The sequence below is a fragment of the Cryptotermes secundus genome, unplaced genomic scaffold, assembly GCF_002891405.2.
Source record: "Cryptotermes secundus unplaced genomic scaffold, Csec_1.0 scaffold1466, whole genome shotgun sequence".
Lineage (NCBI taxonomy): Eukaryota > Metazoa > Arthropoda > Insecta > Blattodea > Kalotermitidae > Cryptotermes > Cryptotermes secundus.
In genome coordinates, this window is record NW_019731599.1 from 1 (window position 1) to 15,102 (window position 15,102).

Here is a 15,102-nt window from a genome sequence, read left to right on the forward strand (position 1 = left end):
CTATCATGATACAGCAAATTTATTAATCAAAACTTCCATCCCCTTAATTTCTAGTATGAATAGGCTGATATAATTTAACTTACAGGAGATTTCTGAAGCCCCTCATTTGAGCGCCAAAGTAATGTCGCGCCACAAAGATGTATGAGTGTACCATCCTGAAGAACATTTGTTTCACCTTCAACCTGAAACACACATAAACACTCACTGTTCAAGAGTTTCCAGGCTCTTGACACATTCTACCCGTCTTCAACTCATGCAGTATGCACATAGAATTAAAATCATAACAGGAATCAATAATAATAATATTGTTACAGCAAAAAAGCTTGTGGAACCTCCTACAAAGACATTCATTCATCCCTGAACCTTATGGCAGGTGGAAAGAGTTTACATCTTCGCCCAGTAAGGGGACATGAACTGCCAACTTCATCCCCTGAGAAATACCCTAACATAATATTGGGTGGATCCAAAAAACCAATCAAAACGTAATGTAACTGATAAAAAGACTGGAAAAATATAGACTGTGCATTTAACATGCATGTTCAACAGAAGAAATTATAAATGACATGACAAAATTCATGTTCAAGTATTTTAAGCATTTATTCAGACACTCAAAACGTATTTATGCTCTTAAACATAAAGGAAATAAGCTATCCCCTGTAACAGGCTGTGGAGGTCCATAGGGTTGTGAAACTTCAACGCTCCCACATTTTCTAGAGAATCAGCTCACATATGGCGATGAGGTTTTCAGTTTTATGTGCTGGCCACCATTTAACCCCCTTCCCCTCAATACCGCCCCCAGGTAGGTTCCAGGTACTGTTAGAAGCTTAGTTGACCAGGGTCCTAGTGTGGCTGGAAGCATTACATCAACTGAAAAATCCAGTGATCTCATTGGGTATTGAACCCATGACCTTCAGATTTGTAGCACAGTGCCTCAACCAACTATGCTACCACATGCCCCAAAGTAAAAACCTATTTTAATGCAGACCTATAAATTCAGATGGGGGAAAAATTAATTTAATTATTATGCCTATCAAAAATAAGAGGCTTCGGTAAACTTTACATGTTTCTCGGTGTTTACTTCTACAGTTCATTTTACTTGCATTTTTTTTAATGATGCTGTCAACAGCAAAAACGATAGGCTGATTCTCAGATAAAGAATGAGGTATTATTCCCACATGTGGCTGGAGGAACTGAGGAAAAACATGGAAAATCTCTGTAAGATTGATCAGATGTTTCATATAGTGCTGTTGGTATAACAACTGGCTATAGGCTGGATGACTGAGGGGTTGGAGTTCGAGTCCCGGTAGGGTTTAGAATCTTCCCTTCTCTATTGTCATCCAGACCAGCTCTGGGACCCAACCAGCCTATCCAATGGGCACCAGGGACTCTGTCCCTGGGGGTAAAGCGGCGTGAAGCTGAACCTTTGCCTCCAACTAGTGCCAAGATCAAGAAAACGTGGATCTATACATGCACCCCTCCATACATCTTCATGGCATAGTGCTTACATAGTTAAGCACAGGGACAAATTTACCTTTTTACCTCTACAATAGGGTGCTGAGCAGAATATCCGAACCTGAGGAAGAGGAAACAGGAAGCAGAAATAAAGTGAAAAGTGATATGGTCAGAGTATGTAGAATGCATGTGAGAGGCAAAAAATAGGTGTAAAATTTGTGGGGAAAACAAGATGGAAAGAGACCCCTTGGGTGAACCTGGACGTAGGTGCACAACAATATTAGAATGAATCTTAAAGAAAATAACGGCAATTAAAATCGCGTGGGTTCACATTTTCGATTTCGGGGAAGAGTGGTAACACTCACTAGATGTCCTTTCTGGTGGGCCTCGCCAAGCTGTCGCATGGAGAAGACACCGCCTCCAACAGATACCTCGCGCCACAGGCCAGATTTTGCTTCTCCGCCACAGAAAGAGCCTTGTGGGTGCATGATGAGGACACCGTTTGTCGTCAGGCCGTCAATCTCTCCATTCTCCTGCCATTTCACTGCTTTCTCCTATAAAGAACATTTCAACGTTATGCAAACAACATGCACACATATACAGCTTTTCAGTCGGAGATGTAAGACAGTGCAATTCCACACCAGAATTCTCCCAGTCTTCTTTACTGGCCATTCTGGAATCCAAATTCACATTAATATATCCACTAAATCTCTGCACTGGAAACTCTCATATACACTTAATATTTTCACTGTGCATTCCATTTCTAAATTATCCTCTGTTATTACCATGACGTCTCCCAATTAGTCTCTTCCACTGATGTTTTTTCAATCATAATTTTGAGGGGATTAATTAGTTCTGTAGAAGGGGAGGCATTAGTGTTATGCGACTTATAAAATCTGGTCTCATGCAGTAGCTTACAAAACTTTGTAACAGAAAAAACTAGAATATGGTTGCAGTTGGAAAAGATATGAACACAAATGACACAGCACGCACGTGAACTACACTACTAATAATACGAACATAAAAGCAAGAGAAATAAACGACATCTCCCACCATCAGGAGGAAAAGAACATGACCCAATGTCAACTCATGATATTTTAACATAGTAACTAAATTTTTACATGAAATTTTAATACAATTTTAAATGCATTGGGAGGCAACTGTATGGAAAAGTGAACTTCATATTGCGTGCAGTGGAAAACCCCAGTCAGAATAACCAGCAACTACACTTAAAAGAAACGTCATCACAAGTAAATCTACACATCAAACACCACTGTGAGTGCCTAAGACAAACAACAATACCAATCGTGATAATAACAAAATGTATATAGAGAGCATTATTCATAGCTTAAGTGCATATTGATTAAAATATCTTATGTGACAGTGTTTCCTTATCATAGTGGTGTGCCTCTGAGGATGATTCTTTTGAATCGAAACATTTAAGGTGAGCGAGGATTGAAGTGTTGTGAACTTGTATGTCACATTAGACTGAACATTACCCACTCTGTAATTAATAGTGTGACGGACCAGAATGAGACAAATCAAATGAAGAATCTATTCACAAAGAACTTCCTCCTGCGATTACTGAATTCTTTAAATCATTTATCAACCAGCATTCTTAAACCACATTTCGAAAACTGGATATGTTTATGCCCTCTGGCAAAGGGATGGGAGATACATATTCCATCAGGTCTGTCAGATAGAGCTAACCTCAGTCACTGGACCAAAATGTCAAGTTTCTGAAATGTTGTGTTATTTAGAATACCAGACAATGAGCAAAGTCCAAAAACCCAGTATTCCTGAGTGTTATACACCATCGTCAGAAACCTCTAGAACTGACTCATAATTCCCCATGTTCTTAAATTACTTATTATTGTAGACAATTTTGAAAAATAGAATCACTGTTTCACACTCTGGACATAACTTATGCAAACTAAAATCACAACAGGCACACCTCTCCCTCCAAACTTTTTCGATCAGCATTCACTGTAACCATAACATAATGCACATGCGTGCACGCCTGCACACACAGCATCCTAGGGACCCTACACACACAGATCAACATTCCGCAGGGCAGTGGGTTTTCTCTTCAGCAATACACCCAGAAGACTGAGGAGACTGAGAAGCAACTTTCAAGGCATAACGATGGACATAGATAGCTTCATGTTACAGTTTCAGAGTAGGCCCTTAATGCAGGGAGGACAACATGAAAGTTAGATTGGCAGGCCCTCCACAAACTAGACAAGAAGTCAAACATCTGGGTGCTTGGTATAAATACACCCCTGCAGGTACCGCAGATACCAGCTCCAAAGTTGAATACTGACAAGTTATTTAAGTATGTACTGAAATATTAAGTGGTTAAGAAACCATGGAAAGCCCAGCGGTTCTCAACTGCACTACTGTTCCCAGGGTTTCACAACCAGAGGGCACTACAGGAACGCTCACAGTTCCCTGTCACAGACATTTCAACTGGTATAACACAACATAGCGACACAAAGAACTTTATAATTGGGCTGCCTACAGTTTCCCTGACAATAACCGTGAATCTGACCCCTCGAAAACCGTGCTGCTTCTTCACACCTCAGCATGCAGTCACAATATACTTGTAAGCATAATAAATGTCAGAGATGAACATTACTATGCGTTTAACAGCATTTGTATAAACATATCTGATTAGGAATTATGTGTAGCTTTCATTTCAGCTTCTAACAGAGGAAGAAATTTCTGCAGTGATATATTTTTGTACTTTTCATCAGCACTACCTATGTTATTAAATTTTCTGTTTATTTGTTTTCTAAGATTTTCCTTTGTCTTTTAGGGCTATCTTTTGCTTCATTAATCAAGATTATAGCTTAATCCAAATGACCTCTTCCTCCATTAGTCCAGATTAGCAAGGGCTTACTGTGAAGTTAATCATTCACGTGTGAATGCAGTTACAATACAAATCTGCATAATTTATTATGTTTCTACGAATTAATAAAAATGAAGTTACTCCTCTTTACACCTAACCCTTCAACTGCAAACATGTCAAGCAGCAAAGTAAGAACTTGCACTCACCCCAAGGAATATGTTGCGTGAAGAGTCGAAACCAGCCGCATAGATCTTTGCTACTCTCGGATGTGTGCGGTCACAGAGGATACGACATGCAAACCGTGATACTGTGCTCCGCAGCACCTTGCTCTTGCCCCTCTTGTCTTCTGGAATCGTGTCCATCACAACAAAGTCAATGGGAAACTCCGATGAACGACCGATCTGCAAGGATGAAAACAAAGCAAAAATAATGACATGTCAAGCGTGTGTGCCACATAACATGGATTCCATTGTCAGCAGGCGGTGTTTTCATGAAAATGGGATAAACAATGGCATTACCTCATACAAAGAGCACAACAGAGTAGTAAAGAGGCTGTAAATGTAAAGCCCTGTTACTTTTTGACCTCAGGACTAGATAGTAACAGATATTATCTTCACACTCCAGCCATCTTTATGTCCGGGGAAAAGCCACTGTGGTTATGAGACCAAAGATAAGGAACAGTATTTCAAAAAAGGTTATTACAGTTTTCTCCTATCTATGTTCACATTCACCATTCATGAACTTTCTCCCATTCTTCAACACTAAATAATCTCTGAAAATGAGTAAGATGTCAGTGTAAAAACCGGGTAGAATAAATCACAATTTCAAAAGAACACAATGTTTACAATAAATACATGTAAGTTAACAAATCTGGGCATAACATAAGAATTCTGGCATGCTGGCTTTGTTATTGCCCTTAAACAGCCTAAAAATTCTTCCAGTCTTGAAAACCGCAAGTTTTCAGCAAAAATTCACCTTGCAAAAAATGGGCATCTACATTTTATGTTTGAAACAATTTTCACTCCCATAAATATTTCACCGAGTTACACCTGAGATGAGCACACAAACATAAGTCGTTCTTCTTTTAACTGCTATCTGATAAACTGCAATGATGACTCTTATCTCCTGAAATCACTATAACAGCGTTCCTAAACCTATGTAATAACATTATTTCTATTACTTGACTTTCAACTACCTCTCCACCCAGAAATAAGATTTTAGATATGTTACTGTACTACTGCAGTTTCTCAGTATGGCAACATCACAGTTTTCTGCATCATGGGGTTTGCAAAGGATCAAGCCTTGCCTGAAACATGTCCGTCTCTTCATCGGGCGCGTACTCAACAATGACAGTTTGATCTCCAGACAATGTATAGGAGATAGAATGTTGTCCAGTGTCATGTATCGCCTGGAAACAGACAGATAACCTAATTAATTATTTATTGCTTCACTACAGTTACAACAGGAGAAATAAACAGTGCTGACAAGAATGGTAAAACTGTAGCAGAAGCAACCTTTCAAACCATGAGATAAATTCACGGTTTTGTAGCACAAAAAAATTTCAATTCCATTCATCAGTGAGAAATCAGTCCTGTTTACTGTGCTGGGTATGCTTGAAGTTCAGGACCTGCACTGTTTCGAATTACATATATAAAAAACTAATCGCTGCTGATGTATTTGTAAAATTGTGTAAAATACAAAGTATATACACATTTCACTCTACTGTATCACAACAGCATCCAGGGATGTCACAATTATCCCATCCACAGGCCTGGAATCTTAAATTAACCTTGGTATGAAATCAGAAGTAGTCAATCTCCATCACCCTCAAAACACATTGGCTAAATTACTTCATATTTTCTCCTCTAACAAGAGCTGCATCTGTTCTCGGTCCCACAAGAAAATATTTTCATACTGCAGCATACACTTCAGTTCTTCAGGCTTAACAGAGACTGGAATAACTGAATGATTCGTGAGTTACTTACCCTGTAGGTGGAAATGTTATTAAGCTATGAGAGCTTATAAATATGCCTACAATTTCATATAAAACTTCAAGTTGAAAACTGCACAGGCAGCACTAATATGAATGAGTGACGTCAAACGCTTTACGGGCAATGAAGTTTGGAATTTTTAACAAAACAAATCACAAAGGTACAGGCCTATAAATACCTACATATAACATGAGTTAGGTCCAGCCTACCTGTTCAGGTGGGTATTTAAATGACAGTGGGAGTCAAAACTTCATCCTGCAAATTACTGCTGTGACATGATTCATGTTAATACAATAAACCCTTGTTAATCTGGAGTACTGGGAGGAGAGGTCATCTGGATTAAGCAATAATCCAGATTAGTGAAGCAAGAGACAGCCCTAAATAACCAAAAAAAAAAAAAAACTTATAACACAAATAAATGGAAAATTTAATGATGGAAGTAGTGAAGATGAAAATATCATTGCAGAGCGTGCGTGCTCCTACATATAAAGGACAGCAAACCCTCACTAACCCAGTTACAGTTAATCAGATTCGAAAAATGGGAACATTTTGTTCACAGTTGATTACATACTTTAAAAGTGTTTCTCGACTGCCAGGCCGCAGCCCAGTATCAGGCCCTCATCTTATTAAAAAAAAATTACCCAGGCTGCAGTCTCACAAAGGTTGAGCACCACTGTTTTAAGACATATGGCATTTAGGAAGGCTGTTGTCTGTTGATCCAAAACTTGATAGTTTCTTCAGACCTGCATTATTACATTAAAAAACAAGACAACTTCCAAGTCTTCTATTGATGAATAAATGTATTATCCTTTTATAGTTTAGGCTCTACAGTGATATTTTTGTTATTTCTTTTCTTCAGCACTACTTATATCATATAATTTTCCATTTATTTGCATTCTAAGCTTTTCTTTGTCTTTCAGGGTACCTTCTGCTTCAGCAAACTGAATTATCACTTAATGTAAATGACCTCTTCCACCGCATTACTCCATTCAAGTGAGGGTTTACTGTATTTCATCAGTTCCACCACATTTACTGACTGTATCTGTTTCCCACCATGACATATACGAGTACTCACTTCATGTAAAGCAAAAGAAAAAAGTATAGGTATCCCTTTACTTTGCTTTACTTTACTTGAAGGTATCTCTGTAACAGGCCGTGGAGGTCCATAGGGTAGTGAGATGTTGAGGTTCCCACATTTTCTAGACAATCGACTCATAGATGGTGGCAAGGCCGTCAGCCCTACGCACCGGCCACCCTTTAACCCCAAGAACATTTTAAGAATATTCTTGGTACTCATTTCTGTTACAGGGTGAGTAGACCCCAGGGCCATAGTGCGGCTGCAAGGATTAGGTCAACTGGAAAAAATCAAATGACCTCATCGGGACTTGAACCCATGACCTTCCGGCTTGTAGCATAGTGCCTCAACCAACTATGCTACCGCATGCCCCACTCACTTCATGTGTTGAATGAAAACCGGTGTTTTAAGACATACACCAACATACGAGTATGTGTATTCATAACCAACTGTGGCCTGTGGTAGCTCAGCTGGTCACTGGATTTAATGCTATATCAACAAACAGTGTTAGAAGCAATCATCCGTAAAGGCAAGATGATTTTAATTGAAATATTCTGATCTTCCATGGCTGCATAAAAAGAAAACGCTGTGGCCTGTAGTCCACAAGTGAACTATACTGACTGAGCAACTGCAGCTGGTCAGCAAAGTTAGTGCCAACTTTGCAAAGAGAAGGTGCCACGTGGTCAGTGGAATGGATCCCCCATGGCCATTAATCTCGGTTTTCTACACCAGCTTTGTCTGCGTACAGGACAAAAAGTTGATGGCAGGTTGAAACAGTGATAATTACCAGATAATCTATTGAACACATACAGAAGTTTGAAATGGCCTCGACTCAAAGTTAGAGTCTGTCTGAATTCGATCACAGACCAGGTACTTAGTCAAACGTACCTGGGAGGAGTGTGGTCTCTCAACAACATAGTGTTTTGACCGCTTTACTCCATTGGCTGATGATCTCCTGTACAGCACATACTTGCTCCTCCTTCGACCACGGTCACCAGGAGGCAGGAATCCATTGTAACTGGAACATTCAAGTCAGCACAATGAAGGTACCAAAGCAGTTTGCAAATGGTACCATACGTCCTCGTTTTCTGCACACTCAGTGAGAATGGTTATCTGCTGGTATTATTTTTATCGTTAAATCAACTACGAACAAGCTTGTACAACAAATATACATGCGATCGTAATACATTCAAATTATATGAGCATTAAAAATTAAGTTGCGAACTTTAAAAGCCCTTTTCATGGGGCACCGACATTTGTTTCGTTTGAGGGTATGCGAAACATAAGGAGATTGAGTATCGTCGCTCTAAATTAAAGAGTACTGTAAAGTTCTATCTTCTGGGATATAAATTTGTGTAGTCTGTTAAATATCAACTGATGTTTCGTAGGAAAATGTCGCCATCATCATCAGGATATAAGAATGGGCCAAACAAGACACTAGCATGAAACACGCTGCAAGAAGGACTGCTACTAAACGGCATCACATCCCAGGAGATACACCTCTTCTTAACCACAGCTCCGAGAATCTAAAATTTTGCATGAATGAGTGCTATAATTTTGCCTGTGGTTCTCTATGGGTATGAAACTTGGTCTCTGACATTAAGGGCAGAACACAGAATGAGGGTGTTTGAGCAGGGTGCTGAGGAGAATATTTGGACCAAAGAGAGATGAAGCGATGGGAGATTTGAGAAAACTGCATAAGGAGGAGCTTCATAACTTGTACTCTTCACCAAATATAATTAGAATGATCAAGTCAAGTAGGATGAGATGGGCAGGACATGTGGCACAAATGGAAGGCCAAGGCATATGTGGGTGGACAATATTACAATGGATCTTAAGGAGAAATGATGGGATGGGATGGGATGATAATAAAGTAAAGGTATCCCTGTAACATGCCGTGAAGGCCCATAGGGTTGTGACCTTGAGGTCCCCACATTTTTCTAGACAATCTGCTCAAAATGGCAGTAAGGTTGTCAGCCTTACGCGCAGGCCGCCCTTTACCCCCAAGAACATTCCAAGAGTATTCCTGCTACTCATTTCTGTTAGAGGCTAAGTCGATCCCAGGGCCATAGTGTGGCTGGAAGGATTACATCAACTGAAAAAAAAATCCAATTACCTCATCGGGACTTGAACCCGCGACCTTCCGACTTGTAGCATAGTGCCTCAACCAACTACGGGATCGATCTGGCTTAGGATAGGGACCAATGGAGAGCTCTTGTGAACACGGTGATGAACCTTCGGGTTCTATAAAATGCTGGGAAGATTTTGAGTAGTTGCACAACTGGCGGCTTCTCAAGAAGGGCTCAGCTGCATGAAGTTAGTTACCACTTATCCTGGTAGTTTTGGCTGCAATCGCCTTAAGATTCTCATGTTATCCGGCTCCCTAGTCCATCTAATGGGATTCGTTTAACTACCCTTAATTACATTTATGGAAGTACATCTCCAATTGGTGCCCATCCCTTTCTATACTAACCCAAATAACCATGAAGGGATGGGTGAAAGAAAGTTAAGTGGTTCAGCTACAGTACTTCACATACTGCAGTCTTCTGGGTTCTAATCCTGTGTTTCGTTCAATACTACACAGCGTTACAAACACTTCGATGTAAATTCGTAAATTGTGCTTATTGCAACGTTTGAAATATGAACACGCCAAATAGCGAAAGGCCCAAGCCGTGATGGATAAAACGCTTCATAAAAAACAAAGGGCGGTATCTCCAAGGGATACGTCTGTGTGCGATGTTCCTGAGTGCAGTGGATGTAAAATATCCATCGACCCCAAGGAAACATACGAAAGTGTGAAAAGCTGGCATTTAAAAGAGTATCAAACGAACCCTGGCTTAATGATTTCTTCCCCCCCCCATGGCTCTACAACCCCAGTGGGCCTAGGCCTATCTCCATGAACTTCTCCGTTCACTTCGGCTTTTCTAGATCTTACACATTCGGTAGGACTCCTTGGGCGGGTGATCAGCTCGTCGCAAGGCCTCTACCTTTACACAAACACAGTAAAACGCACACACACAAACTAAACATCCATGCCCTGAGTGGAATTCGAACCCACGATCCCGGTTTCCAAGTGAGCGAAGACAGTACATGTCTTAGACCGCTCGGCTACCGTGACCGGCGGCTTACTGATTTGCAGGGCCCGGATTTTGATGACATGTCATCTTTTTTTCCCTGTATCCTATACGATGCTCTTAAATATATAAATCTCGGATATGAGCTGCTGGTTACAAAAATGTAAATTTTATAGGTAATTTTGGGTAAATTTTTGGACTTTTAAGGGTATTTCTTGTAATTTTTGGCCATTTTAGGGAATTTTTCTTCATGTTTTCTGAAATGTGAATAACATGGAAGCGAAGTGTTCTTTCCTTTCTCCTTTAGGTCATTTTTCTGGATTTTTTTCGGTCATTTTTTTTATATTTTCAGGTCATCAAAATCCGGGCTCTGCATATTACATTTTTGGGTCATATTTTAGGTCATTTTCTGGATTTTTTCAGTCATTCAATAGGTAATTTTTTAAATATTTTCAGGTCATCAAAATCCGGACCCTGATGATTAGTAACTGCCACTGCCACTGCCACTGCCACTGCCACTATGTCCTCCAAAAATCCCACATGACCTGACCCGTGCTCAAACCCGGGGCCACGGCCTATTTCTTGTATTTTGAATGTTTTATATCATATAATCATAAGGAAACGCTATACTAATGAGAGACTCACAAACAAAAAAACAAACTCCATCATTTTAGTCCGCAAGTGAACTATACCGGCCGAGTGACCGCTGCTTGTTGGCGAAGTTTAATGCCAACTTTTGCGGATAGAGGGTGTCGCGTGGTCAGCGCAACGGATCCCCACGGCCGTTAATTTCGGTTTTCTAGACCGGAGCCGCTATTTCCTTCAAATAGCTCCTCAATTATCCTCACGAGGCTGAGTGGGCACTGTTCCAGACCCACTACTTCTCAGAAAAAAATATGGTAGCGCCGGGAATCGAACCCGGGACCTCTGGAGCTGTAGCCAGGAACTCTGACCACTGAAGGACAGAGCTGGTACACGAGACTCTCACAGACCAGATATATATGAGACTGACCCAGCCTACTTTCATCAAGACAAATAACGTCGAAAGAAGATTCTTGCGTAACCTTATGAAGACAAGTATTCCGTGGAACAAACAGCGGGACTATCCATTTCTGAGAATCTGCCTTATAATACTGGCATTAAAAATCCTGTATTATTCATTTATTTCTCGACGAATCCCTTGTTAATATCACTATCAAATGACCTGGTCTGAGAAAACGATACTCACCCCAGGACAACAAGCTCTCCATATTTCACCATTTCTTTGGATTTATCTGCCGGACTAAACTCCTCGTGTTTCTCCAACATGTGTGATCCGGTGCCATCCGACCTGAAATAACAAAACACTGCATTCAACAGTTGTCTGTGTGCTATCTTGCGACGCAATCAATATCCAAATTATACAGCGTCGAATGGTCGATTAATAATCAACATGTAAGAAATTGGAAGCAAACGGCCGTGGTGTGATAGCGGCACTATCCTGGAATTTACATGGTGAGACTGAGCAAAACCACGAAAACCTCAGTCAGGATAGCCGGTGCCACGGCCCAGATTCCAACTGAGCACCCCCCCCCCAAAAAAAAAATCCCAGAGCGTTATCGCTACATCAGTCTGCTCGGTCATTCAATAACTGCGCTAAGTCTCCAATTGCGGAAAACCTAACCACCGTAGATTTGTGCCTGAAAAGCAATAAATTGTAATTGCGTTTTATTTCTTAATTTGCTGTGATTGCCACATACGCAGTGGTTCGATTCATGGTGACGACAACTGGTAAAATTCGTGTCTTTCATTCATTACTTTTCGTATTTCAGGGAACAGGCGATTTGATGACCATACCAGCTTCAAAAACATCTTTCAATACCCCTTTCACCATCCTTTTACAGTCAGATTTAATGTTATGCGGACAAGACAGTTTTCTTGAAACGGTGTTTTACAAAACATAGTTATTTTGGAATCACAAAACAGCAGAACAAACTCGGAGCAATATGTGGCCTCATACTCAAACATCTGCGTGTCACTGCGCAGTAGAATTCCCACACAATGCAAATTAAGCATGAAAAGGGGCAAATAAGAGGTCACGTACAAAACAATGACATGTCCTCGCTGAGTAATATTTACATTTCGATTATATCACTTCCAACATCACGTGATTCTTCGTTTTACGCGGCAGACCTGAGTAGCACGAGGAAGGCTGCAAGGGTGCGCATGTAAACAGAAATCTGTTTGGTTATTTCCTTTTATGCAAATAAAAGCCGGACCACTCGAGAAAGCGTACGCTAGAATCGAGTCACGAAATGCTTTGTACAGACTAGTTTCACTACACCGTAACTCTACAATGCAGTTCACAAATGTACGTCCTCTCAGTGTTCCGGAACTGTGGCCACTTTGTACCGATATAAATACATGTCAGTCCCTGTTAAATAATCGGAAAATGGGGGAGCTGTCCGATTTTGAAAGAGAACAGATGTCGGTGGGCGTTTAGCTGGAGCATCTGTGACAAAAACTGCCACATCATCAAGTGTATCGATAGCGACAGGTTCTAAGGTTATGTCGGCATACACGAATCACTGGAAGACAACATCAGCGAAGAGAAAAGGTGGGCGAAAATCAACACTAACAGAAAGAGATCGTCGTACACTGGGAAGGGCTGTTTCGAAATATCACACAAATACTGCAGTACAGGTGACAGGAGGACTGAACATCCATCTTGAAGACCCTGTTTCCACAAAAACTTGCGGACGTCAGCTTCATATAATCAACATCCACTGTAGGGCTGCAACTGCTAAATTTCTGATTACTGAAAGCAATGCTTAAATGTGTAAACGATGGTGTCATGACCATAAAACTTGGACATCAGACAACTGGAAACGCATGCGCGATATGATCAGACGAGTGGTCCTTCACGCTGTTTACGTTCGGAGAACACCCATGGAATGCCCGGTTCCAGCAGTGAAACAGGGGGGAGGTTCTGTGATGATTTGGGAAGCAATATGGTGGTACAGTATTCTGTTGGTCCCATTATCGCCCTTCATTGACGAGTACGTGGCGGGTTTGAGTAATCAGTTGCATCCCATGATACAGGCGGGATTTGCAAACAAATGCGGTGTGCCAAGACGACAATGCCCTATTCACACAGCTGGAACTGTTCAGTCATGGTTTGAAGGGCATGATGGTGAACTTCAACATCTTCCCTGGCCAGCACAATCACCACATCTGAACATCATTGAACCACTCCGGTAAGTTTTGGAAGACTACAGTGAGGAAGAGATTCCCACCTCCAACACCTCTAAAGCAACTTGATGATGTTCTTTGGGAATAATGGTATAAAAGTCCGCTAGAGACTGTTCAAAACTTGTGCAAATTCATTCCAAGGAGGACTGCGCCTGTATGAGAGGAAAAAGGTGACCCAATACCATATTAATAAAGAAAAGTGTACAGTATTTGTAGTGAAAAAAGCAGTCTTTTGGGATTTGGCACCGTGTATAAATGGTGTTAACCGACGTTTCGGAGGAACGTATCGCCTCCATCTTCAGGGTAGAAGAAAATATAAGAATTCTACAAGCGAAGAGACCGTGAGAACCGGTAAAAGCAGAGAATTCTTATATTTTCTTCTACCCTGAAGATGGAGGCGATACGTTCCTCCGAAACGTCGGTTAACACCATTTATACACGGTGCCAAATCCCAAAAGACTGCTTTTTTCACTACAAATACTGTACACTTTTCTTNGTAGTGTTTCCATTATTTTGTCCAACCCATGCATATTTTTGTAACGTTATCATTGGGAATAAAAGAACACAGTTACCACGCAAATTTTAAGTAAATAACGAATGATATTAACCTAAAAAAAAGCGTACATGTGACAGGCAGCAAGACAACAGAATTTTAAATACACTGCCTTGAAGTTGAATAAACTGCCATTCACAACTCGGTGGCCAGCAAGTGCGCCAAGAACCCCTGCGCTATGCCATTCCTTGATATTAGGCAATTTCATCACGGTTACAATACGTTTCTAACATTTCCCTTCGCGGTTAGTCGCTGGCTTCCCACCGTGGCGGCCCGGGTTCGATCCCGGGTCTGGTCCAAGTGGGATTTGTGGTGGACAAAGTGGCGCTGGGCCAGGTTTTCTCCGAGTACTTCGGTTTCCCCTGCCGATCTTCATTCCACCAATTGCTCCACAATCACTCTCACCTATCATCTGGGGCTGGTACAATAGGCCAGAAGTGGCCGCAGTACAAGGGACTTAGTCCCACCCCACTAGCAGTAATAACATTTCCTCTCAGATGATCTCAACATTATGGAGCCACCAAGCTTCGTGTATAAAGTACTCTTTTTAAGACTTCTTATACCTGCACACTCTGAGTCAGGTATGAACATGGCATGCAGATATTCCTGCCAAGCGGTTTTATCCTGAGATGTGTTGACTGTATACAAGCTACGCGTTACGGACATGTGTAAGGAATTCCTTTACAGGATACACACAATACTGTAATTCTTACATTCTAACTCAGGCATAACTTTATAATATGGACGTCTTGCACTAAATATGGATCCATATTTAGGAGTTCAGTAAAAGTTTCGCTGTACGATCATAATGCTGCCTTACGATGGTCCCATGAGGATCGAAATATGTAGCGACAGAAAATAAAATTCCATCTGAG

General features: G+C 41.0%; 1 protein-coding gene across 1 annotated transcript; it reads right to left on the minus strand.

Annotated features, from left to right (window-relative positions):
* Window positions 1–83: 83 nt before the first annotated feature.
* LOC111867268 (protein pellino) lies at window positions 84–12,214 on the minus strand (the record flags this gene model as incomplete). The annotated part of the gene is given in 7 exon segments (XM_023856969.2): window positions 84–182; window positions 1,818–2,006; window positions 4,510–4,704; window positions 5,610–5,711; window positions 8,258–8,387; window positions 11,672–11,773; window positions 12,183–12,214. Coding segments are annotated over 7 exon segments (834 nt in total), but the record flags the coding sequence as incomplete, so codon positions are not given.
* Between the last annotated feature and the right edge of the window lie 2,888 nt (window positions 12,215–15,102).